Source organism: Piliocolobus tephrosceles, chromosome 9 (assembly GCF_002776525.5).
Source record: "Piliocolobus tephrosceles isolate RC106 chromosome 9, ASM277652v3, whole genome shotgun sequence".
NCBI lineage: Eukaryota > Metazoa > Chordata > Mammalia > Primates > Cercopithecidae > Piliocolobus > Piliocolobus tephrosceles.
In genome coordinates, this window is record NC_045442.1 from 118,759,681 (window position 1) to 118,787,197 (window position 27,517).

Consider the following 27,517-nt stretch of genomic DNA (forward strand, 5'->3'; position numbering starts at 1 on the left):
TCATGAATGAGGAAGAGAAGACTTCAAAGGGGCCCAAGGAGTCTTGAGTGGCATGGAAATTTTCTGTCTCTTGACTGTGGTGGTGGCTTTATGGGTATAATTCTGTCATGTTCATTTGAATTGTCCATTTAAATGGATACAGTAACTTGTACATAAATGATACCTCCCAAAAGTTGATTTTTATAAAGTAATGAGAACCAATGAAAAAATACAATTTAACATTTAAAAAATTAGCATATATAATTTTTTTGTGTAAACAGAGCTTTTGAACTGCTTACTACTGTGCATAGTTTTTTTACTTAGGTAATTCAAACATTCATTGCCTCTAAACTAGATTTTGTGATTAATTTGCCTGACAAATCTCATACAATGTCCCCCAACAGTTAATCCCACCCTAATTCCTCTCTGAATTACTAAAAATTCTTAATGAGTGTGGTCCATGTAAATGAGGTGTTTTGTTTTCTGTTTCGAGACAGAGTCTTGTGCCTTGTCACCCAGGCTGCAGTGCAGTGGCACGACCTCAGCTCATTGCAACCTCTGCCTTTCGGGCTCAAATGATTTTCCTGCCTCAGTCTCCTGAGTAGCTACGACTATAGGTGCCTGACACCACGCACAGCTAATTTTTATATTTTTAGTAGATATTGGGTTTCACCATGTTGGCCAAGCTGGTCTTGAACTCCTGACTTCAAATGATCCGCCTGCCTCAGCCTCCCAAAGTGCAGGTATTACAGGTGTGAGCCACCATGCTGGGCCAGTGAGGTTTTTTTTTTTGTTTTGTAACACAAAAGAGGGAGGAATTCCTTGACAGAAAAGCTCAGGGAGGGGCAGGGATAGCGGTGTCCTCATATGACTTCCAGGCTTTGTTCTAAGGTTGGTTTTGTTCCAGACATTTTTATGTTTTTATGTCAACCCATATTTACGATAACTTTTGTTGGTAGTATACAACCCCAAGTTGCTTAGAAAGGCAAATTCTAAATCAGCTTGAACGTTCCCTCATAAAATTAAAGACCATCTGTAGAGACACAGTGATGAACTGATATAGATATCCATAGAGAAACCACGTGTACTGAAGACCTATTATTGTGAGATTACTTACTACACTTTTCTCCTTCACTACTCACTATAATCCTCTAACGAAAATATTATCCCCATTTTCCCATTATGGAAACTGGTACCCAGAGAAGCCCAGTTATTTGCCCCAGTTCACCCGGCTAATAAGAGGCAGAGCTGAGGTGGACACATTTGAGGTGCTTTAACTGATATTTGGTTATAGTTCCATTAACACAAAACTTAAACAAGTAGATCCATATAGCTTTGGATTTGAGTATTAGTAGATTTTGCATTACCAGTGAAAAAACACACATTTAAATACATAGCTAACATTTTGCGGGGCATTTGGTCGCCACTGAAATCTCATAATCTTCCAATTATGCAATAATATTTGATGAGAAAGTGATGCACTTTCATCTTTATAGAGCAGACTTCGCATAAAGCAAAGTCACAAGAACTTCTAGGGGGTGCTCCCAAATTTGGGGAGAACTAGTGCTCTCTAGGAAAAACCAGAAATACGGCAAATTGTAACACGAAGAGAAGAACAAGGAACTAGAAAAGATGACACTTAGGTAACTCGAGTTAACATGGAACCCAGTAGTCAAAAACTTCTTTGACTTATATCACGGCTGACTATAACGTATAAATCTCTAAAACTGCTAGTCACCACCTAGAACTGCCATTTGACAGACAGCAATCATACATATGCTTCTGGCATAGACAGCTTTAAAATATTTATACAAAAATATCATAACCTACAAAAATATTTTGAAGATCATGAAAGGTTAACTAAATGCACCGATGAACACTTATTTGCATCCTAACATGATCCCAAGTTAATGTGTTGTTTAAACATTCATAAGGAAAATAAGAATCTATGGAAAAGAAATTGTGAGCCTAATCATCAATTCTACACACCCTTGACAATCCCAAGTCTGAAAATCATTAATAAATCATGAAATTAAGTCTATATTCTAATCTCCAACAAAAATCTCCTCAGTTGGTAAACTTAATCATATGATGTTCCAGCATTTATTCATTCAGGTAATGGTTAAAGCGTAATATTCTGACACAGTTTCTATCAGTTAAGTCTACTCAATGCAGCCCTGGGATATTCATAGGAACCATATTGCTTAGAGTAAAGCACTTATGCAGGCAGGGAGGCTAATTTCAGCTTAAATTTTTAAAAATACATGTTCAAGTAAAGTCTCTATTCGAGTATCTGGCTTTCTGATTTCTTCCCTCTTTTAGTAATCTCCAGTGTTAATGGAATGCAAAAATAACCTAATGAGGGGGATAATGTCATGGTCTGACGCCAATTATACTTCTCTTACGTCTGGCGCAAATTCCCTTTTCAATCACATGTGCTCTTATCTGTCAAAGGAAGAGTACAAGGGAAGAAACGGGTATACACAGTTACCATCTGCTTCCCTCCCCCGGCATCCCTGGAAAGGATGACAAGGGTGGGAGTTTCTCCTAGAGACAGGAGCAAAGTGTACCTCACAGTGGGCCCACTGAAGCGTCTTCAGGCAGCCACATTTGGCCCTGACATATTAGAAGGCAATACAAACATCCTGCAGTAGGAACATCACATTCACTGCTGAGGCTCTAGGTTATTAGTCCAGCCCAGCAGCTGCAGGCTGGTTCAAGGGAGGCCTGTAGACTCCCATGGGCAGCCCACCGTCTTTAGTTGGATACAGGCCTCTCTGGTATCCCGCAGGCCTCCCTGCTCCCTACTACCTTACCTGGCCCACTTCAGTCATTTCTTTTCCCACCTGATCCCTTTAGACATTGGAGTTTGCAAATTGGTTCAAAACTCATCAGTCAAACAAGGTACTTACAGCTGCATGACCAAGTACAAGTGATTTGGGCTTTCATAAATGTCTTCCAGGGCAACAATATTTTCATGCTTAATCCTGAAAAAAAAAATAAGACACACAAAATAGTAAGTACAGTTAGATAGGAAAACGTTTCAAAACAGACAGCACTGTAGCAAAAGGTTACAAAACAGAATCCAAACTCCTGAACAAAAACATTTCAGACTTCAGGATCTTGTCCCCAAACTTTTTCCAGACCCATTTCCTAACAGTCCTTCCCTGGTCTCCACTCCTCTTCGTTCCTAAGGCTCAATACCCTACAGTTTAGCAAGAGTGGATTAACTATTGTTGCTTCACGTGAATCCCAGAAATGGGCCAAACCTGCCCACATCCTATTATCTTGCAGGGCCCAACTCAGAGGGCTGGGCCGCTGCGCAGAATTGTTCCCTCTTATGTTGTCTCCCAGTGGCCATCACGGACTTGCCTGACCACTTAATTATATGAAAATCTGTCCCCCATGACAGGCATATGTCAGGGAGCAGGGAGACCTGGTAAAACACTGGAGAATATATATGTTCCAGGGAACAGTTTCTCTGGCATGTTCATGGGTCCAGTGTAAGGAAAAAAAACCAACCTGACTCCCTCATTGGGGTTCATGTCCCCCCACTCCACCCCACTACCAAATGTCACTTCAGCTTCCCAAGCAAACTAGATCAGTGCTACTCAAAGTGTGGTTCTCAAACAGGCAGCACCAGTATCTCCAAAGAGCTTAGTAGAAATGCAAATTCTCAGGCCCTACGACAAGCACAGAGTATCCAAGTTGAGGGCAGAGCCCAGAAATCAGTATTGTAATAAGATGCTGAGATAATCTACAAGTGCAAACTAGAGCTTGAGAAATACCGTATGAGACCAGCACTGCTCAAACTTCAACGTGCAAATGAATCGCCTGGGGATCTGGCTCCACTGCAGGCCCTGAGTCAACAGGTTTGGCTGGGGCCTTGGAGGCTGCATGTCTAACCAGCTCCCAGGAGATACCGGTGCTGCTGACCTGCAGACCCCACTCTGAACAACTAAGTCCTAACTAAAGAACCAGGGCAGAAGGAAACAGCCGAATTCTAGCCCTTGGCACTATCCATGAAGAGCAGTTTCTGCTCAGAATGTAAGGCTTGATATTATTTAAAGCATTGGACAGAAAAAAAAATATTTCATTACTCAAGGAGATAATTAGCTCTTACCATAAGCCTCTCATTGAAATGACTGCTGAACCATTTAAAGACAAGCACATAACATGCAGATTCTTGTGAACCTCTTGAAAGCTAGAACTACACTGTTCATTTTGGTTGGTCCTGGTGCCTAGCACAAATCTGCTTAATAAATGCTTGCTGAATGAATGAATGATATTGAAAGGCTGTTGCCACTAAACAGCAAGAAACCTTATTTAGTTAGGAAAAAGGGAAACCATTTTCCTAAATGTGTGATGTCTTCCCTGCGAAAAGAAGTTTATAAGGTGGAAAACAAACAAGAATATTATCTTCCTTTTGAGATGAAAGAGAACAAGATAATTAACAAAGACTGCTAAGGCTTTCCTTTGAATTCTATAGCTAGTAGTATTTAATGCAGCTGTTTTGTAGGAACTAAAACAACAGATTATACTAAATTCACATTCCACCTGATTCTAAAGAATAGAGTCTAATTATTTGTCAGCCATAGTTTCTACACGGCCTGAGCAAGATACTATCAGCCATATAGCATATGAGCCAAATAAACTATGCCACCAAGGAAACCAAGAGAGCTTAACTTGAGACTACCAAGATGCTACAAATCATGGCATTATCACTATTGGATATACCTAAAAGAATATGCCCACAAAAAGTAGGCATTATGTAGATTTTCCCTTTTTGGAAAAATTGTTGTAATTTGCCATTGCAATCAATCACATGGTCATAAACATTTTCTTTTAGTCCAGCTCATTTGAGAGTTAATGAAGAGCCTAGATTTCTGGAGAAATAGGAGGAATGGGATTATATGAAGAGTGGCCAGAGAAAGTGCCTGGCACACAGTTACATCTGAATTGTAGCAACATGGTGAATACTTTTGCAGTTTAAGTACGTCCCAAGTACTGCATGGTTGTTTATCTGAAGTTCAGATGTAACTAGGCAAGCTGCATTTTCATGTGCTAAATCCAATCACTCTGCTTACATCACTCAGTCTCTAAATTGGGTTTAGAGATTGGCACCTGCAGCCCTAGTCTGCCTTGGAGGTTGAGTCAAGAAGGCTGTCTTAGCCCCAGAGTTCAGTCATTCATTCAGATTCAACAATAATGCAAAGAATCAAGTCTGTACAAAGCACTTGCCTAGCCAACGTGGCGGACCCCAATAAATTAGGACTACAGTCCCCTCCTTTGATATATGGGATAGAGAATTAAAGCCTATTTAACCTGCTATGTCTCACATGAGTGCTGACTAGAAATTGCTTTTAATTCATTGCAGCGTTCCAAAGAAGTATTGCACACAGCAGGGACAATCAAAATAGCAGTTTCACAGTGGCTGGAAAGACATTTTATTAATATCGCTCCATCAACCAATCAAACAATTGTCATTTGCTGCATTTCTGCTATGTGTCTGGAAGAAAAGAAAAGTAAAAAATAAGTTTTGCTATCAAAAAGCTTATCATCTAGGCAGAGAAACTCAGGAAGAAATTAGAAAAGAATCAAATGCTAAAATCTGTAGAACTGCCTTTAAGTTCAGAGAAAGCAAAGCCCTGAATGGGTCAGAATTATGAAGAAGGCCTGAAGAAGATGATGGGAGTTGAGCTGGAATGAGTAATGTTTGAATAAGCATACTTGAGAAATTTCAAATAAATCCAAAAATGGCCTCTTAATGTCTCTTAAGAAAAGTGGTTTAATTAACTTGGAGCTGTTCAAACATGGTTAAAAAAAATTATTCTGGCCTCCCACATCTGTTCTCAGGTACTTTATTCCACCCTCACATTCCTTACAATATGCAAAGCTGAACGTAAAGTTTTAACATTATTTCAGTGCATGAGTTATTTTCAAAAAATGCCATATGACTATCCATGCATTGAGGACTAGGGCACAAGCGCCAACTGAGGGCCTATTCCATGCAAAGGCTCACTTCATGCTCAATTCCCTCTTTTCATCATTCATTCAATAAATATCTGTTGGGCGCTTGCCATGTACCAGGCACAGTCCTAGGTACTCTGAGTTTGGTGGAGAGCGAGACACAAGAAAGGCAGTCTCAGTCCTCCTGGTGCTCATGCAGAGGCTGGAGCTGGAACACTTCTCAGGCAGTCTGTCTCACGTTTACCAGAGATCAGCTTCCTGGTCATTAGTAATGACTCCTAGGACCAACAGAGAACTGGCTTCCACCTTCTTCCCATATATCCTGCACAGATTTGAGGGACATAATGCCTCTGCTTAGTCTTCTCATCGCTGACCAATCTTCCTACAATATGGTTTATATTCTTCTCATTGCTCTATCGTCACTCATTTGTCCAGACTCTAGCATTCAGATCTGGAAATACTGATCCCAGGATAAAATACAGTATCATGAATTTGGTATTAAATAGTAAAGTAGAGGTTGGGTACGGTGGCTCACGCCTGTAATCCCAGCACTCCGGGAGGCCAAGGTGGGCAGGTCACTTGATGGCAGGAGTCCGAGACCAGCCTGGTCAACATGGTGAAACCCCATCCCTACTAAAAATACAAAAATTAGCTGGGCATGGCGGCACGTGCCTATAATCCCAGCTACTTGGAGGCTGAGGCAGGACAATCGTTTGAACCCGGGAGGTGGAGGTTGCAGTGAGCCGAGATCGTGCCATTGCACTCCAGACTGGGCAACAGGAGCAAAACTCTGTCTCAAAAAAAAAAAAAAAGGAAAGTAGAACTAGTAACCATCACGAGCTGGATATTACACTTCTACCAATAAAACCTAACAAGTTCATTGTTGTAGTTTTGAACCACTGCATAACCACTGGCACACAGAGAATATAAACTCCAGGTAGGTAGGGACTTTTGACTGTTTCACTACTGTCACCCCAGTGCCAAACAAAGAGCATGGCACATAGTTAATTACTGAACATCCAGTTTAGGGCCAATTAAATCACCAGATCCTTTTAATTTGAACTTCTAGCAAACACAATCTCCTTTCCTACTCAGGTTGATATTGTGAGAGCTTAATGTCTTCACCTTTAGCTTCATTAAATCCAATCATTCTGGATTCCACGCAGCATTTCAGATGATCAGCAGCGTTCTGAATGCTGATTGACTCATCTATTGCTCTTATTATCCCTCCCAACTTCGGGCCATCTGTGTATTTGGTACATATCCATCCCATGTGTCTTCATTCAAATTCCTAATTAAAATTTTAAATGGAAGGTTACATGTCAGAGCTCCATGGTATTCCACCAGAGACCCCCATCAAGACAACCATGACATTAATCAGCTGGCTTCGATTGCTGTCTAGCTGCAAACCTAGCAGTTAGACATTGTTTTACCATCCTGTGTTTTACCATCCCATCCGTAAGGAGACAATTAGATGCTTTGCAGAAGTAGAATTCCTCAGCTCTACACATCACATAATACTATTTAAAAGGGAAATGGGATGTTTGGGAAGATTTGTTCTTAGTAAACCCATGTTAGCTCCTAGCAACCACTACAGTCTTTACTAAATGATCACAAACCATCTGCTTAATTTTCTGTTCCAGAATTTTGCTGTGCATTGAAGTCAAGCTTTCCAGTCTATAGATCTCATCTTCTACCCTTTATATGTTTGGGAATTTTGACAACCTCTCTTACATTGTTTTCTTAAACATTTCAGCTGTGACTTTTCTGTGATAAGTGCAATTTCCTCAGTCCCCTGGGATGTCACAAATCTAAACCTAGTGATAAGCTAGTTTTATAACTTTTGTTAGGCCTGGCTTATATTGCTGTTGTATTATACCATTTATTGTTAACTATATGTTAAGACTGTGTTAAGTATTTTTAATTATTTCATTTACTATTAACAAGTCTATGAAGTAGGTATTATTTTCTCAATTTTTAAAAGAGGAGAAAATGAGGAAGGAGACTAAGATCCCATGAGGCTAAGTAAGTATTCCAAGATCACAGAACTCACAATTGTCATTGCTGAGATTCAATCTAAGTCTATTCTCACTCCCAAGCCCATGTTAAAGCAATTATGCTATAACTTAACTAAGTTATGAGAATATCCAAGAGCTCATATTGTTATTTCTATAAAATTATAACATCTAAAGTCAAAGTATTAATATGCCATCATTAACAATATAATATCCACTTCTGTGGGTGCAGAGATTTCTTGAATTATCTTGAATCCAGTGGATGTGCTCAAGATACTCGGTTGTAAACATCCTAACAGATGAAATTCTAGTAGGTCAAACTGAATCAGAAAAAGAGATGTTGAAAAGCAGAAGGAATAGGGAGAAGTCCAGAGTAATTAGAAAGAGCCTCTCCTTAGCCCGTATCTGCTAGTGTCATCAAAAAAGAGAATCAAGTGAACAGAGAAAAGAGGCAGAGATGTCAGTTACAGGCAAATCGAAAATGGAGATTCTGTCAACTTGCACAGTTAAATCCCAGAGGTCAACACTCTTTCCAAAATATGGCCAAGAGGATCTTCATCCATAAGGGATGTTGACTCTGAAATAGCAAAATGTCCTGAAATGTGCATAATTCAAAGCCATAATAATGTCACTGAAAACAACTTCAGGTGATAAAAAGAACCTCAACTTAATTTTCATCACTTATCATTTACCAGGCCCAAAGTAAGCATAAGCTGACACATCTATATACAGAGAGAAAATGGTTTATATGGTAACGTACATGAAAACCTCCATAATCTCCAATAATGCACAGAAATGGATAGAGGGAAGTGGGTCCAGGCAGAGAGAGTCAAGTTGAATGGGAAACAGCACATGGGCATTGAAGCAGACTTCTGCCCATACAGTAACTGACAGCCAAGCAAGAAAACTCCAGAAAAAGCCAAGAAAACATTTTAAAATTAATTCATGCATAAAAAATAACTGATACCAAATGTACAAGTAGACCCTGTTACAAAGCCCCCAAGCTTTGTAAGGGAACATCAGGACCCAAAGGGTCAGCCTGCTACTGACTACATGTGCTCCTGTGGAGTGAGAGTAACATCTTCCCCTCCACCCTCATGTTCCCCATTTCAAGGATCTACAATTTTAACTCCATGGCAAATGTGGAAAATTTTAAAAAAAAGAAAAAGAAAGAAAAAGAAAAGCACAAAAGAGGAGAGGAGAAAAAAAGTTCAGCATTTCTCACTTTTTCCATTCCATCATTTTACTGAGTTCCAGGGCATCCATGGCAGCAATTATGAGGTATTCAGAGGAAGGAAAAGATCACAAAATCCCTTTCCTTGGTATTGCTATTCTCTAGTAATGGGCATTGACCCACCTACATTATGGACGCCAGATGAAGACAAGGGATGGAAGAAAATATAATCGGAAGGGAGAGACAAGAGTGAAACTGATTATAAGACACGATGAGGTGGGATAGCGAGGCACCGCTTGCCCTGAAATGTGCAAGGAGGAATTTACCTCAATGTGCTGCAATCAGCTTCCGGTCCGTTTTTCAGGCACTTCCGGGTTCGCAGTCTAGTCTGTGAAAGGCCTCTCTCCACAGGCAAACGCCATAGAAGACCAAGTCTTTCACCACCCACCACTGTCACTCTAAGCAGCCCAGAAAGTTGAAATTTTATTCACACAAAAAGAGAGGCTGTGGTTCCCTGGCATGGAATTGCCTCAAAAGTATCTGAAGGATATTGTGGGGTCTTGGCAAAACACTTCTGTTTGTCTAAGTAAACACTTATGTTTTTTTGAAATTGAAAAAAAATCATTTCCTCCTTACTAAGGTCAAATTCTTGTTTTCTCACATTATAAGCAGTGTGGGAAATAATGCTGAGAAAACTGGGACACTGTCAGTCACAAGAACAGTGACAGCACTGAAATACTGGCCAGATGGTATTAAAAGTAATACCTTTCATTTTAATAAACATGTACATTCGCAGGTGTTATTTCATTCTGCAACAGCCTTATAAAGTAGGCATTATTATTCCTATTTCACAGACGATCATTCACAATTTATAACCACTTAATTGTTCTCCTCAACTCCCTCTGGTCTCAGTCTCTTCCTATCCATTTCCCATGCTGTCTCCTGAGTGATCTCTCCAAAATATAGAGCTGATAAAACTTCTTAACTTGAAATCCACCTGCTCCCTGTAGTATAGGAGAAAGTTCGAACAACGGCATGGCTTATAAGTTACTTGTTACTTGTGAAATGGGAAAAGTTCCCCTATCCCACTCGCAGGGCGTGCGACAGGGGGAGTGGCTCCCTTCCTCAGTGCCAGCTGTTGATACCCCTAGGGGAGCATGCAGATGGGCAGGTTGTGGGTCTCCGACCCCATAGCAGAATCTAGGGGTGAATGCTTACCGCTCCACAAGCCCCCATGGGCGTGTGTTACAGGGTGCTCTTTTAGTTTTGTCATCTGTAAGCGGCTTGTGTTAATCAGCTCTATTAGACCCTCTGCCTTATCACAAGGACAGAAGGTTTTCTGTATCCTGGGGTTCCTGCCTTGGTGTACTGGAAAAACCAGATCACACGTAGGCTTGGAGAATGAGTGCAAAGTTTTTTATGGAGTGGTAGCTCTCGGTGAGGTGGATGGGGAGGGCAGAAGGGGGATGGAGTGGGAAGGTGGTTTTCTCCTGTAGTCACGCTGCCCAGCAGCTGGGCTCTCCTCTGACTGCCCTAGCCAAACTCCATATCGTTCTGCCGGTCGATGGCCTGATGGCATCTTCTGGTGCCTGTGTCTGCTGGTGCATTCCTCTCGATGTCCAGCCACTTGTGTGCGTGCCCACTAGAGTCTTAGAGTTTTTATAGACACAGGATGGGGACATGGTGGGCCAGGGTAGTCTTGGGGAATGCAACCTTTGGGCGCAAAAACAGAAATACCCGTCCTCACCTAGTTCCGTGGGCACGGACCTGGGGGTGGAGCCGTAGGCACGGACCATGCCCTTCCCTCCCCAGCACTTCCCTCTCCCCATCCCCTATCATTTGGTCTTTACTTGCTCATTCCACATCATCTTCCACCCCTGCCCCACACCAACATTTTACTGAACGCAGGCAGCTCTCGCACACCCCGCCCTCCCCAACTATGCACACCTTCTTCTGAGTGTGCTCATCACTCTCCTATCTTCTTATGAAAATATTCATCCTTTAAGACTCAGTTCTCTATCACCTCCACTGAGACCCCTCTGCTGTTTCTCACAGCTCGCAGCACCTATCACCTTTCCTCTGGGCCACCCCAGTTCTTTTTTTTTTTTTTTTTTTTTTGAGACAGAGTCTCGTTCTGTCACCCAGGTTTTGTATTTTTGGTAGAGATGGGGTTTCACCATGTTGGCCAGGATGGTCTCAATCTCTTGACCTCGTGATCAGCCTGCCTCAGCCTCCCAAAGTGCCGGGATTACAGGCGTGAGCCACTGTGCCTGGCCAGAAAGGTGCTTTTAAAAAGTTCTTGATGAAAATCATTACCAAAGTTCACCAAGTTTACCAAAATATATCCATAAAGGTGCACACAAAAAGAAATGCATACTGATTAGTGGAATTGCACAAGCAATCAAGAGATTAGCTTGCATCTTAGCTCTGATACATCTAACTACAAGACTTTGAACAAGTCGTTAAATACTTTGATTTGACTTCCTCATTTGTTAAATGAACATCAAAATGTGTCATCTTGTTATTTTTCTATCCATATGTATATACATGTGTTTATATAAAAATGTTATATATACACACACACATATGTAACATATTACTCAGTAGTTAGAGATCTTGTGTTATAGACGATAGGCCGCTTAAGGAAATGAGCAGAATTCAAAATTCTAAGCTTCAGATCACCTCTCTTTGCTGCCAGAAGATGGAGCTATACTCAATGGGCAACTAAGGAGCCAAGACTATGATACCTAAATCAACTAAGCTCTTAAGTCTGTAAGCTAGTTTTGTTGTTATTTTTTAAAGATTAAGTACTACATGTTGATACTCGCTGTGAAGTGAATTTTTCCTTGAATCCTTATAAACAAACAAATGACAATAAAAACCGTTGTGCACAAATGGCAGTTTTCTCTTTGAGAGGGTCTCTCTGTCACCCAGGCTGGAGGGCAGTGGTGTGGTTTCAGTTCACTGCAAACCTCGGCCTCCTGGGCTCAAGTGATCCTCCCACCTCAGTCTCCCAAGTAGCTGGGACCACAGGCATTTGCCACCACACCCAGCGAACTTCGGTATCTTTTTGCAGAGACGGGATTTCACCACCTTACCCAGGCTGGTCCTGTGGTATTTTCTTAAGAGCACCCCAGGCCTCCTTAGCACAATGCAGGTACCCGGTGTGGGGGAATAGTCAGCACTCATATGTGTAGGGATGCAGGGCTAGAGCCTGTAATGGTCCCACAGGAGGGGCATCAACGAGCCGGTTCCCTCTCTGACCCTATGACCACGTTCTGGCCACACCACCTTCCTGGGTCTCAGTTTCCTTGTCTAGAAATTAACCAGCCAGACCGGAAAGTCTCCAAGGTCGTTTCCAACTCTAACAATCAATGAATCTAAATTTATAATGAGGCAGTGTGCATTAAGGTGTATATGAGAACCATCAAGTTTGATTCTAAGCCCATATTCAGTGTTGTCTGGAATAGTCCTTGCTATACAGAACCTGGTGACAACTTGTGCATCAATAGGTTCTTCATCTACACAGACAAGTTTGACAGCTGGACACAGAACAGAATTGCTTGAGACATGAAGTTGTTTACACAGAAAAGACCTGCTTTTCCTTTTCCCACATCAGCATCCACAATGCCTGGACCAATACAGAAATGCCCAAGTGATTTATTTGTTCTTGTCTAGAATAGTTCTAGAGGTCCAGCTGAGGCTTGGTGGTCTTTAGACCGAAGGAGAGATAAGTTAGGTCCAATTCAGTGTGGAAAATCCAGTGCTTAGCACATACCAATACTCAAGGAATGTTCATGAAAGAAAGAAAGAATGAATGAACGAATGAATGACCACACGAACAATTAATTCTCGCCTTCCAAAAGTCATACAGACTACAGACATTCCAAAGTTACATACTAGAGGGAAAAAGGTTCTAAGATTTGACTGTGTATTTCTTTCCTATTTCTGTTACCATCCACGAAAAGTTACCAGTGAATGGGTGATACAGTTTGAATATTTGTTCTTGCCCAGATCTCATCTTAAATTTTAATCAACAATACTTGAAGGTGGGGTCTGGAGGGCAGTGTTCAAGTCATGGAGGTGGATCCTTCATGACTTGGTGCTGTCTTTGAGACAGTGGCTTCTTGTGTGGCACCTCCCCCTCCCACTCTCTCACGCTCCTGCTTTCGCCGTGTGACATGCCTGCTCCCCCTTTGCCTTCCACCATGAGTGTAAGCTTCCTGAGGTCTCCCTAAAAGCCGAGCAGATGCAGGTTCTGCAGTCTGCACGTATAGGAAACATGGTGCTTCCTGTACAGACTGCAGAACCATAAGCCAATTAAACCTCTTTTCTTACAAATTACCCAGTCTCAGTTATTTCTCTTTTTTTTTTTTTTTTTTTTTTTTTGAGACAGAGTCTTGCTCTGTAGCGCAGGCTGGAGTACAGTGGTGCGATCTTGGCTTACTGCAATCTCTGCCTCCTGGGTTCCCGCCATTCTCCTGCCTCAGCCTCCCGAGTAGCTGGGACTACAGGTGCCCGCCACCACGCCCGGCTAATTTTTTGTATTTTTAGTAGAGACGTGGTTTCACCGCGTTAGCCAGGATGGTCTCGATCTCCTGACCTCATGATCTGCCCACCTCGGCCTCCCAAAGTGCTGGGATTACAGGTGTGAGCCACCGCACCCAGCCAGGTATTTCTTTATAAAAATGCAAGAATAGTCTAATCCAGTGGGTCTCAGGCTCGGATACATGCTAGAATTATCTGAGGAGTTCCAAATATACTAATAACTGGACCACTTCTGGAGATTATGATTTAACTGGCCTGTGGTGTGGCCTAAGCATAACAATAGTATCTCCAGTGATTCAAACGTGCAGCCAAGTTTGAGAACCACTGGTAAATCATTTATTACTAAATGATGGAGAATCTTAGGTCATGGGAAAGGATTCAACTTTAGATGCTTCAGAGTTGGTAATTTCATGGCTTCCATGCCCATTTTAAATTTATCTAGGTTGAATACATTTATTTGATAATAAGTCTGATTTTTAAGGTACGATCCAGGGTGTCCTAAGGATAAAGATTTAAGGCTACATGGTCAACCCGTTACTCCTCTCAGGATAAGACTATGAAAAAATAACATTTCTTAGCAAGTATTATAGTATTAGCAACTAATATTTCTTAGCAAGTAGTATTAGTAGTATTTCTTCTACTATTTCTTAGTAAGGCTTTGAAACACTAACACATTTAAAGGAATATTGTCATTTCCTTCTTTTAACCTTTTGGTAACTTTTTGTTGAAGGGTAATATATATTTCTGTGGACATTTTAAACATGAGAATAAGCACCAAGAGTCTTGGAAAACATTAAGGTGCTTACCCGCCTTGGAACAGAGATTAACTCTCGTAGCTTGGATTTCCTAGCTTCACTGATGTGAGAACACACACACCCAAAATCACCTTCGAAAGGGAAATCTCAGAAAGCTTGTTTCAGATTCACTGTGGATGCTTACAATGTGAATTCAGAAGCTATTCCTGTATGAAATACTGTTAATGACACAGAACTGCTGGGGTGTATCCTGCAGCTTCCTCACATACTCTGTATACCCCAGACTGAAGATGCTGGGCTTGAATTCAGGAAGCATCTTCGAGGCTTCTAGCTGTGAACACTTGCATTTATATGAGGATAAGTCAGTGGAAGGGAACCAAAATAATGCACTGGAACCTAGGGGAAAGGTATTGTTTCTTTTTTCTTTCCTACCACTAATGTCCTGTGCTTTCTCTGTGCTGATACCCACATGGAAGGGTCCATATTTCACAACTCAAACCCATAACTATGCCAAGCCAACAGGTGCCCTGAATAGCACCTACTGAAATTGGAGGACCCAGGGCTGCTCTTTTATTCAAACTAGATAATGAAGCATCAGAAACACAGGCCAAAATGGTTCTGGGCATTGCACTAAAGCTACTGGGGTATGGCAACACTTACTTGGAAAGTGGGAAGCCAATTGTAAAAGAAAAAGATGAAATGAAAATAGCAAGATGAAAAAGAGAGAGGGAAGTCTGTTTTGAACAACCATCTAATATCAGTTCACTGTCAGACTTAGGGGGATTGAACTTACACTGTAAAATGCTCCTCATCATTCTAGGAAAGTGCCCACATTCAGAGATGATGGTGCAGAATTGAGTGTTCTTTAATTTTTGCACATCAGTAATTAACACTGTCACCCGGTTGGCTCAGATCACACTCAGACTTCAGATAACCAGGCACATTCCAATGGAAGAAAACATCTTTCAAGCACTCATATGTTGAGAATGAATGAGGGTGTTTGTGGTTCACTGTATGCATGTTTTTAAATATAGTATCTTATCTTCTGATCATCTCTATCAGTGTGCGTAGTAAGAACAACTCTGTGCTTTGGTTTGAATATTTGTTTCTGCCAACACTTACATTGAAATGCAATCCCTAATGTGGCCGTATCGGGAGGTGGGGCCTTTTAGAGGTGACTGAATTGTGAGGGTTCTGCCCTTATGAACAGATTAACCCATTTGTGGATTAATGGGTCATCACAGCAGTGGGCCGGTGGTTTTTTAAGAGGAAGGGAGACCTAAGCTAGCATATGAGCACACTCAGCCCCCCAGCCATGTGATGACCCACAATGCCTCAGGACTCTGCAGAAAGAGGCCCCCACAGCAAGAAGGTTCTCACTAGATGCAGCCCCTCCACCTTGGACTTCCCAGCCTCCATAGCTGTAAGAAATAAAGAAAAGGTTCTTTATAAATTACCCAGTTTCAGCTATTTTGTTACAAGTTATGGAAAACGAACTAAGACACTGTATTCTTTCTTAAGAAAGAATGAATTTCTTCATAACTGAGATTAGAGTCGCAATTAGAAAGAGCAGCATGTTTTGCTTTGTTGATTTTTTTAAACGAGGGGTGTGTAATACACATCCACCTCTCCAAATTGCAGTTTTATGATAGATCAGTGTTAAATGCTGAGGTGGTCTGAGCTTATACTTTTATTATATCCTGTTAATAAAAGATTATGATCAAGGATGTCAACTCAAGAAACTTCCCAGTGTGACCTCCAGGGCTATCTGCAAATTGTCAGGAATGACATTACAAATAGGTTGTGGCTAATAAAGTTTTCTATCCCAGAGTTCACAGGGAATTTGCAAAAGCAATTGTGTCAAGAAGGATGAGGGGCCAGAAGAAATCCAGCCACATGGAATGTCCCTGACCATGACCCAAGGGTAGCCGGGGAGACAGAGTGTGGCCATTGCTGCTCTCCTGCGTTCAGCAGCACAGCCGATATGCCCAGGTGGTGGCCGCAGTCTGCAAGCCAAAGAGCAGGGAGGGCTGGGCCAGGCTGAGATCACACTGGGGCCACTGAGTATCTTGTAGGCAGTGCCAGGCATAAAGATCTTTTCCTCCAAGCATCAGATCATATTAGTTCCGTGGCTGGATTCCATTAAGGTCACTTCTGACCAGTGCTTTTTCAGTCTGGTTCACCCCAACCCCTCCAGATTCTCAACCACTACTCGGAAAATGTAATGAAATACAACCTGCCCAGGCCCCACTGCGATCAATACCCAACGCGAACAGCAACATGTTAACGTGTGTTCTCACTGACACAATTTAGAATAAATGTTATAAAATTGAAAATATAAATTCATGCTAGAATTCTTACCGTGTATGTACTGGGTTCTACCTAAGAATTTATTTTTAAAGAAGACTCTACCACTAAAAGTGAAGAAAAGTAAACAAACAAACAAAAAAAATAGAATAAAGGCGGGGGCAAGGGAGTGGAGGGAACCAGTGTAATCAACAATTCAAAAGTGAAATTAAAAGCTTTCTTCCCCACTCCAACTAGTGAAGACTATTACTGACAGATTTTCAAATACAAAGGGAAGATCTTCCCTCAAAAAGTGATTTCCAAAAATGGTAATGAGCTCCTTTGTCCTAAATCTTTGGCCTCTTTACAGTTTCTTTAAAAACAAAAACAAAGTTGTCTAGGCAGTATGGCTCACACGTGTAATCCCAGCACTTTGCAAAGCCAAGGCGGGAGGATCACTTGAACCCAGGAGTTTCAGACCAGCCTGGACAACATGGTGAAATCCTCTCTCTCCAAAAAATAAATAAATAAATAAATAATAAATAAATAAATACAAAAATCAGCTGGGCGTGGTGGCACATGCCTGTGGTCCCAGCTACCCAGGAGGCTAAAGTGGGAGGATCGCCTGAGACTGGGAAGTCGAGGCCGTGATGAACCATGACTGCACCACTGCACTCCAGCCTGGGTGACAGAGTGAGATCCCATTTCAAAAACATAAATAAAATAAAAGCTGTGTTAAAATCAGGAAGAAGCCAACAGTGTGCCAATGGTAGAGATGTGTGCATACACAAATCTGTCTGTACGTAGGCATAAATGTCTGGCCGTCCTCCTTAAGCTCAGTTTAAAGTCCCACAGTGTTCAAGTTGCTATTTCATCACAGGTGGGGCTCGGGGTCACAGCCAGCACTGCTTAACTTACTAGGCAGGCAGAGAACCTGGCAGAATGATTTATCTCAGGGGGAGGATGCTGAGGACAGTGGAGGGGTAAAGAAACAGTGGGAGGAAGGTGGAGGTGGGAGCAAACTGCGGTGCCTCCTAAAAAGCCGGCAAGAGCCTGTGTCCAGATTCATTCCCAGTCTCATGAAGCCCCGTGGGGATGTGTGATGGTTAATCCAGGGAGCCTTAGGGGAAGCAAACTCGAATCTGGGGAAGGAAGAGTGGCAGGTGCAGAACCCTACAGTAAGGGTGTGGGGTGAGATGAACCCCCTGATGGGTTGTTTTCTCCCATGCATCCTTTTCCCTCTCTTTTAATCCTTATCGGGTGAGGGATGCTGCTGCTGGAGGACTAAGTGTCTGCAGAGCTAATATTTTTGATAACAAATAAACATATCAAAGCTCTGCTTAATACAACAGTCGCTTGGACATCACAAGAGAACGCGGCACAAGGAGGCTCCAGCTGCACTGCAGATTGGGGCGAGTGGAGTGGGCAGGGGAGGGGCAGGGAGGGCACAGTCTGTTATGATCCCTGCTGCCCTTTCGCCATGTCCACTGCACGTGAGAGCCCCTTGAGTGGCATCGCGGCACGTTGTGTGCTGACAGCTCACAGAAAACCCACAAAACTAGGCTTCAGAAAACAGAGAGGGGACCCAGGAGTGCCAGGCATGAGGCTAGGCAGCAGGGCCCTGAAGATAGATAAAACACAGTCCCTGAAACCAGGTGGCTCCCAGGCCAGTGTGAGAAGACAGAGGTGTATATAAACATCATGACACGGCATGACCAGCGTCCTGCCAGAGAGCCAGACACAGGGCTATGCAGGCACAGCCCTGCCCTGGCATCTGGCCCTGCCCTGGGTGCGCTGGTCGAACTGTACCCCAGGATGAGTCTACACTCTGGTCTGGGCCGGTGAGCCCTGCACAGGAAGGCAAAGGAACAGAGCACGTCAGAGAGAGGGAACCGCATCAGCTGGGGCAGAGAAGCATGAGGGTGCTGCAGCCAAACAGAACACTCAGGTGGATGGCAGCCCCTCCAAGGGTAGAGGAGGGACTACTGTGAGGGGCTTCGTCACCAAGGCCACCTGTGCGGGTTTTATGCTAAAGGAACTAAAAAGTAATATGCCAAGTGTAAAACTTCAGCTACAGAAAAACTAAAGGCGGTATTCTATCTTGCAGGGATGCTGAAGTTGAACACTACAAAATTGTTCCTGGGAAACCCTGCTTGGAGCCCTGACCCTCTTGCTCCCACTCATGGGGTCACTTGAGACTTGGAACTTCACTTTACTCCACTTTTAATTTCCCAAGTGACAAGTTCACATACACTTTTCTCTTTCATCATGAACAAGTGGAGAAAGTCGATTTGACCACAGTGTAAATGCCAAGATTTCCTTGGAGAATGAGCTGGAGTTAGGAGCTCTTCAGAGGTAATCATGGCAAAATGCATCCTGCAAAATGTCAACTTCATTACTCTTTTCACCAACATTTTTTTGTTTGTTTCTAAAGAAAAGGGAGACTGTCAGAGAAAAAAAAAAAAAAACATGATCTGTCATTATCTGGGGTCTCTTTCTTTGGCGTATTCCTATAGCTCCAGAATTAGAATACCATTGACTGAATACCTGTGTCTTCAGAAAATATCCTGTACATGTCTGAAAGATGTTCTCCTCTTCAACAACAAACACCTTGAATGCAGAATGCACCAGCTACTTGGTGGAACTTCCGTGGATGCAGAGGGGATCGGCCTCAGCCCATATCGAGCTCCCATGGGCTCCTCCCGCACACAGCTCCTCGCCATTTGCCAGCTGGCCTCCCCTTTCTTTCAGACACGTGTCCATCTACCGGCTGGCTCTTTTCTTCCTATCTTAACATTCACTCACACTTGGAACCTGACAACACAGCGTAGAGTCAAGGTAATGAACTCTCTGTGTAAACTGCCTCTTTGTGTTAGTGTGTACTCCACCTTGGCAAAGCACAGATTGTAAAAGATACCGAGTTGCTGGATGTGGCAGTACGTGCCTGTCATCCCAGTTACTCAAGAGGCAAAGTGAGAGGCCTGTTTGAAGCCAGGAGGTCAAGACCAGCCTGGGCAACATAGTAAAACCTGGTCTGTAAAAACATTTTTTAAAACTAGCTGAGCATGGTGGAGGGTGTCTGTAGTTTCAGCTACTCAGAAGGCTGAGGCAGATGGATGACTTGAGCCCAGGAGGTCAAGGCTATGACTGCACCACTGCACTCCAGTCTGGGCAACAGAGAAAGACCCTGTCTCTAGAAAATTAAAAAATAAATTTGAACAGATGCCTGTTATACAAAATGCCTTCAGATGAACACTAGTCCCTGATCTCCACACATACTTAAAAAAGGATCTTTGAAGTCAAGATTAAATAAAAAGAGAGGCCAGGTGTGGTGGCTGACACTTGTAATCACAGCACTTTGGGAGGCTGAGGTGGACGGAACACCTGAGGTCATGAGTTTGAAACCAGCCTAGCCAACATAGCGTAACCCCTTCTCTACTAAAAATACAAAAATTAGCCAGGTGTGGTGGCACACACCTGTAATCCCAGCTACTCGGGAGGCTGAGGCAGGAGAATCACTTGAATCTGGGGGGCAGAGATTGCAGTGAGCTAAGATCACACCACTTCACTCCAGTCTGGACAAAAGAGCGAAACTTCCTCTCAAAAAAGTAAGTAAGTAAGTGGATGGACGGACGGATGGATGGATGGATGGATGGATGCATGGATGGATGGATGGATGCATGCATGCAGGCATGGACGCACGGATGGATGGATGGATGGATGGACGGACGGATGGATGGATGGATGCATGGATGGATGGATGGATGGATGCATGGATGGATGGATGGATGGATGGATGCACGGATGCATGCACGGATGCATGCATGGATGGATGGATGGATGCACGGATGCATGCACGGATGCATGCATGGATGGATGGCTAGCAAGCAAATGACACTGAAGTCCATCTAGCAGAGTGGCCATTACTGATCATCAGTATCCCCGTGGAACACTGAAAACATAACCATTACCAGCTCTTACCCAGTCCTACTGAAATCCCATCGCCAGGCAGGGGGAACCTGGGAATCACGAACTTTTTTAAAAGTCTGTAGTAACTCTAATGATTAGGCAAAATTGGAAGCCAATATTCTAGCCAGCCCTCCATTTGCAGATGGGAGAATGTAGTGAGTGCTCCACGAACTCTTAGCTAGTCACAATGGCTGTATGTCCCGGAACATAATGTCTTTCTAGTCTATAAAAAGTAGTTTTTTATATAAAGGTATAAATCAAAACAACAAATGGTTCAATAAAGAATGTTCTGTCCCCTACCAGGTTGGAATTTTGAATTCTTGGACTCTTCTCAAGATGGCGTCATGGGGAAAGTGGCCTCCTCGGCGCTTCGCATCCTATCTCTGACTGTCCAGAACTTTGGCCTGCAGATCCAAGCTCCATTTGCACACTTGCACACAGACCTGCCTTGGCCTAAGGACATCCCACCAGCAGTGCTGCCAGCTCTCAGGAGGAGGGACCCAGGAAGCAGTCCATATGGGCCCCGGAAGTGCATTCAAAGTCACTTCAGAAGAATTTCTGGGGTCAAGAATTTCTGGGAAGTACCCACCCACAAGCACTGGGTGGAAAGACGTCCTTGGCCCCATGTCCTTCACCCTGCAGACATCTCACTCCATGGGAAGGGCTGGCTGGCTCATGGCCAGGACACAATCTCCTAAAGCAGGGTCTCCTCTTACCCAGGTCTAAGAATGGAACATTCTTCTGGAACACAGAACACTTCCCACCTAACTGAAAATCAGCCTCTCTCCCTTTCAATATATATTCACAGATGGAAATACATACATATATTTTTACAACAACGGCTTTTCTGCAAAGCATTGGTATATAGAAAATTTTTAAGAAAACTGTAATGTGTTTCTAAAGTAAAAGACTAGACCGAGGGGCCAGGTGCAGTGGTTCATGCCTGTAATCCCAGCACTTTGGGAGGCTGAGGCAGGAGGATCACCTGAGGTCAGGAGTTTGAGACCAGCCTGGCCAACATGGTAAAACCCCATCCCTACTAAAACTAGAAAACTTAGCCAGGCATGGTGGCACATGCCTACAATCCCAGCTACTCAGGAGGCTGAGGTAGGAAAATTGCTTGAGCCCGGGAGGCAGAAACTGCGGTAAGCCAAAATCGTGCCACTGCACTCCGGCCTGGGTGACAGAGTGATACTCCAACTGCAAACAAAATTTAAAAATTACAATTAAAAACAAAAATAAATAAATTAAAAGACCGCAACACAACAATTGAATGATAAAGAGTTTTTAGGTAATAGAGTAATGTCTTATAATTGAGTTGGATTCTGCTACTTCTTTTCTTGTTCAGTCCTATGTTTTTGGTAATAATTCTCATTTACTCAGAGCTTAGTATGAGCAGGATACCAGGCTAATCACGTTTCATTTCAGTATCTTATGTGGACAACTGGAAACCCTAGGGGAGGTGCCTATTATCCCTGTTTTACAAGGAGGAACTGAGATGCAAGGAGGCTCGGTATTCTCAAGGTCTCACCGTTAGCTCTGTGGCACATCTTAGACAGAAACCTATTACTGTCTCATTCTTAAGCTCACTTCTTTCTGGCCCCATCAACTGCCTCTGAAATGAAATGTGGATATATTTCTCTACATTTCTTTAAGATGAGTACTTGTCTTCCAGAAAAAAACTTTTACTATTTCTGTAATATTATAATAATACAAGCTATGTAACAAGATTTTAAAAAATTTCTCCTGTATTTGTAATTATGGTCAGAGAGGGTTCTCTTTGGAGCCACAGAAGTGAGACAGAAGCTATGAATCATTAAGATGAAAGAATATTAAAATGCTTGCTAACATTTCAGGAAACTGTTATCCTAACATAACTTTCTAGGGAAAAATCTTTTAAAATCAACTATAAGAATATTTTCCTTCAGAAATTACCTCCTATATATACTAAGGATTCGAGTTTTTATCCAGCTTCCGCATAAAAAGGATTGACAGAATTTTTTAAAGTAAGTAATTCTTCCCACAGCAATTTATTTTCTGTTCAGCAGAAGATTCTAAACAGAAATACTATTTACAATGTTTCAGTTACTTAAAAAACTAGCCATTTATGAGAAATTACAGAAATTCTTCCAGTAGTATGAAAATAGTTTAAAGTCAGACAGCCTCATGGTGAAAGAAGAGAAATAAACTTTTACATTTTCTTAGGAACATTGATCTCACAGGCAGCATTTTTAGATGCATCGCTGCTAAGTTATTTTTTAAATACTCAGATGGTGTGGCAGACATGACGGTGCTGCCCATCAGCCGTCCAAGTCTCTTTCCTTTGGTAAATTCTCGATTTTCATTTGGTGAGCCACATCGCCCCCATGCAACTTGTGCTTTGGGGAACGCTAACTCTACCTCTATGTAGGACTAGTGCACTTGGCACCAGCCTTAAACAAGAAAGCAATGGCTCTGGACGTCACTGGCAGCCATCTTGTGACCCCAAGAAGGAAGTGACTATGTAACGGAAGCTGTGGAGAGCAGGCAAACATCAGGGCTGAGGCCCAGCTCTTCATCTCACTGTTGTTTTACTGAATCAATTCTAATGTAAGCCCACTCTGTCTCTGGGAGACCAGATACGTCAACCAGTGAAGCCCACATATCACTTAAGCCGATTTGACCTTTGTACTTTGTTGCTTATGATCAAAGACATCCTAATAGATACAGACAGCAAGTGGAAACGTTCACACACTTCTTACATTGTCCCATAAGTATAAACAAAAATAGAAGTGTATTTCTAATGTGGGCTTAGAAAAAAATTTTAAATAATAGCTCAATAATGAATGTCATTATTAAGCCTGACTAAAAATAGTAGAGGATAAATGATCGCTCCTGTCAAGCACAAAGTGTGGGAACATGTTCACTGGGCCTCATATACTTCATGGAAACATTCAACCACTTGAAAATGTGAAAAGAACAAAGAAGGCAGAGGAGGATATGAACTCTGGAGTGATTCTACGACATCTGAGGTAAATGGGAAAGATCAGATATGCTAAGAAAGCAACTGTTTTGCAAAAAAAGGTCACAAATTTAAACCACCGTGAAGGTTACCTAACCTTCAAACAAACCCACTTAGATTTCTGTATATTAGTCGTCTATTCCTAACATGAAATTTCTAGGTGAGCCACCGGACACACATTTCTACTTTCTTTGGAGATAAAGAAGAGATCCTTTTAACATAGCTTTATAGGAATATTAACATGATATTAATATTAACTCGTAATGGCTTATGAAAAAATAATGTTGAAAGTCATTTTGTCTGTGGAGTTACATAAGATAGGAATCACAGCTTGCACTGCCAGTAAGGAAAATGTATAATTCAGTATAAAAGGCTAGAAGCCCCTTCGGAAGAAGAGGGAAGCCTCCATATCGGAGGTTACTAAAGTTCTAGAGGAAGCTCCAAAGCCCAGATGACTAAGAGCTGGGGATCTTGCGGCTCAGCAGGAACCCGCTAAGCACAAACTAAGCATCGGCAGGTGCAGTGACCAGGGAGAGAAAACTAAGAAAAGCCAACCTCTGAGAAGAGGCATGGAGGTTTTTAGCGTATGGGTCAAGTGCTTTGGGCAAGGAAAGATTAATTTTGATGGCATCTTAAGATGCTGTGAGTTCTGTGATGGGTCGCAAAAAATGAAAGGAATTGACTTTTGGTGTCAAAGGCTTAGTCACTTGACATAATCCTTGGGTTTGGGTTGTATTTATTTATTTGATTCACATTAATGGAAAAAGGAACATTTGTTTTTGTTGGGAAACTGAGAGAGCTAACTCTGCCCTGCTTGTTTGACTCAGAGAGCGACAGTGCGAGGGACCACAGGGCGGGAAGTTCACGGGGAACTCCAACAGCCCAGTGGTTCCCAACATTTCTGGGACCAGAAACCAGTTTCACAAAAGATAATTTTTCCATGGACCAGGAGAGGGCTCAGGGGACGATGGTTTCGGGATGATTCCAGCACATTACGTTTATCGTGCACTTTATTTCTATTATTGTTACATTGTAATGTATAATGAAATAATTCTACAACTCACCATCATGTAGAATCAGGAGGAGCTCTGAGCTTGTTTTCCTGCAACTAGACAGTCTCATCTGGGGGTGATGGGAGACGGTGACAGACCATCAGGCATTAGATTCTTTCTTTTTTTTTTTTTTGGAGACAGAGTCTCACCCTGTTGCCCAGGCTGGAGTGTAGTAGCGCAATCTCAGCTCACTGCAACCTCCGCCTCCCGGGTTCAAGAAATTCTCGTGCCTCAGCCTCCCAAGTAGCTGGGATTACAGGCATGCACCACCATGCCTGGCTAATTTTTGTATTTTTAGTAGAGATGCGGTTTTGCTGTGTTGGCCAGGCTGGCCTCGAACTCCTGACCTCAAGTGATCCACCCGCTCGGCCTCCCAAAGTGCTACGGTTACAGACGTGAGCCACCGTGCCCGGCCCCAGGCATTAAAGTCTCATCAGGAGCTCACAACCTAGATCCCTTGCACGCGCAGTTCACCACAGGGCGCGCGCGCTCCTGTGAGACTCTAAGGCCGACGCTGATCGGACAGGAGGCCGGGCTCCTGCGGGAATGTGGGTGATGGATGGGGAGCGGCTGCAAATACAAACACAGCTTGGCTCACTCACCTGCCGCTCACCTCCTGCTGTGCGGCCCCCATTCCTAATAGTCAACAGATGGGGTTTTGGGGGTTGGGGACCCCTGCTATGGCCAAAGAAGGTGAGCTCACACTGACTGCATGAAAACAAAATGTGGCCGGGCACGATGGCTCACGCCTGTAATCCCAGCACTTTGGGAGGGTGAGGCGGATGAATCATGAGATCAGGAGTTCGAGACCAGCCTGACCAACATGGTGAAACCCCGTCTCTACTAAAAATACAAAAAATTAGCCTGGTGTGGTCGTGCACGCCTGTAATCCCAGCTACTCGGGATGCTGAGGCAGGAGAATTTCTTGAACCCGGGAGGCGGAGGTTGCAGTGAGCTGAGATCGCACCACTGCACTCCAGCCCAGGGAACAGAGTAAGACTTCGTCTCAAACAAACAAACAAACAACAACAAAAAACCAAAATGTAATTTAGTCAGGAGAATAAAGAAGTTATCCCCGATTTTCACAGTCATTTAAGAAAAAAAAAGGTCTGTAACTGATCCTCCCAGGACTACTTTTAACTCATCATTTTTACATATATTTTATCTACAGTATACTGGGAAAAACTCTCAGGTTTTCTTTACAGAATATTCCCTGACACTCACTGGAAATAACTCTAGAACATTCTCCTACACTGTCAAGACCCAATCAGAATTACAAACCCTAAAATAAACTAAAAAGAGGGTGAGAGGTAAAATTAAAATAAAAGCATAAAAATGTGAAAAAAAATCAGTATTAGATCAAATGTCATTTACAGTATCTCTCACTATTGGTAGAAATTTTTGGATCCACCTTCTGGCTGTATGTGAAGTTAACAGGCAGGTCTTCCACGGCTTCATCCACGCTATTTTCTTTCAATGTTGGAAAGGATATGTTCTGACCCAGTCCTGGGGAAATTCCAAGACATTTCCTTTTGGCTTTATCCGTCACCCCCAACTCTGCCACATTCCACTGGACAGCAGCCCTGGTGTGTGGTTGCTCAGCTATCATCCATCTGTTTAATTGCAGCGCTATTTAGTCCCTATTTTCCTCTCTCATCTACAAGGACAGTCAGTGTTTCATTCAAGAATCATCCACTGGACAATTACATGCCAGGCCCTGAAAGTGCTGGAATAAATGGCATTTGGCCCTGACTTCCAGGAAATCGCTCTGAACCCATCCACAGGCCAGCAAATAATTATTACACAAATACGAGGAATGCAGCAAGACGCAGCATTGCGCAGCCCGTGAGATTTCACCTGTGCCGCCTTTTGCTGGAAATTCAGTATAACTGCATGCCCATTATTTTTCTGGATTTAGCCATCTAATTAGCAGGTAAAAAAGCAAAAGCCTGTGGCCTTTCCTTTTTTCTTCTTTTTTTTTCTGAGAAACTATCTCACTCTGTCACCCTGGCTGGAGTGCAGTAGCATGATCTTGGCTCACTGCAACCTCTGCCTCCTGGGTTCAAGCGATTCTCCTGCCTCAGCCTCCCGAGTAGCTGGGACTACAGGCACCCGCCACCATGCCCTGCTAATTTTTGTAGTTTTAGTAGAGATGTAGTCTCACCATGTTGGCCAGGTTGGTCTCGAACTCCTGGTCTCAACTGATCTGCCTGACTCAGCCTCCTAAAGTATTGGGATTACAGACGTGAGCCCTGCGCCCACCCCTGCATCCCTTTCTTAAGGTGTTGAACACTCATCTCTTCAGTGACATGCTTTTAGTATCTGTCAAGGACCAACTTATTTCTTACCATCATAACTTTGTCATCAGTTTAAATGTTTCTCTTTTCTTTGCTTTTTTTTTGAGATGGGGATCTCACTCTGTCACCCAGGCTGGAATGCAGTGGCAAGACCATGGCTCACTGCAGCCTCGACCTCCCCAGGCTCAGGTGTTCCTCCCACCTCAGTTTTCCACCCAGGACTACAGGTGTGCATCACCACACCCAGCTAATTTCTGTACTCTTAGTAGAGATGGAGTCTCATTATGTTGCCCAGAGTGGTCTCGAATTCCTGGGCTTGAGCCATCCTCCTGCCTCAGTCTCCTAAAGTGCTGGGATTACAGGCATAAGCCACCATGTCCAGCCACATTTCTATTACTTTAAACATTCACTAATTTTTTAAAAAGTCAAAATAGTTTATCAAAACTGTATTTTTTTTTTTTTTTTTTTTTT

At 42.9% G+C, this 27,517-nt stretch overlaps 1 protein-coding gene across 3 annotated transcripts in view; it reads right to left on the reverse strand.

Annotated features, from left to right (window-relative positions):
* The window catches only part of CAMK1D (calcium/calmodulin dependent protein kinase ID), a 507,832-nt gene that overhangs the window by 178,790 nt on the left and 301,525 nt on the right, over positions 1 to 27,517 (reverse strand). For all 3 annotated transcript variants that reach the window (XM_023223230.3, XM_023223231.2, XM_031936220.1), the window contains one exon: positions 2,892 to 2,966. In XM_023223230.3, the coding sequence (XP_023078998.1) occupies positions 2,892 to 2,966 (75 nt within the window). The remainder of the gene's footprint in view (positions 1 to 2,891; positions 2,967 to 27,517) is intronic.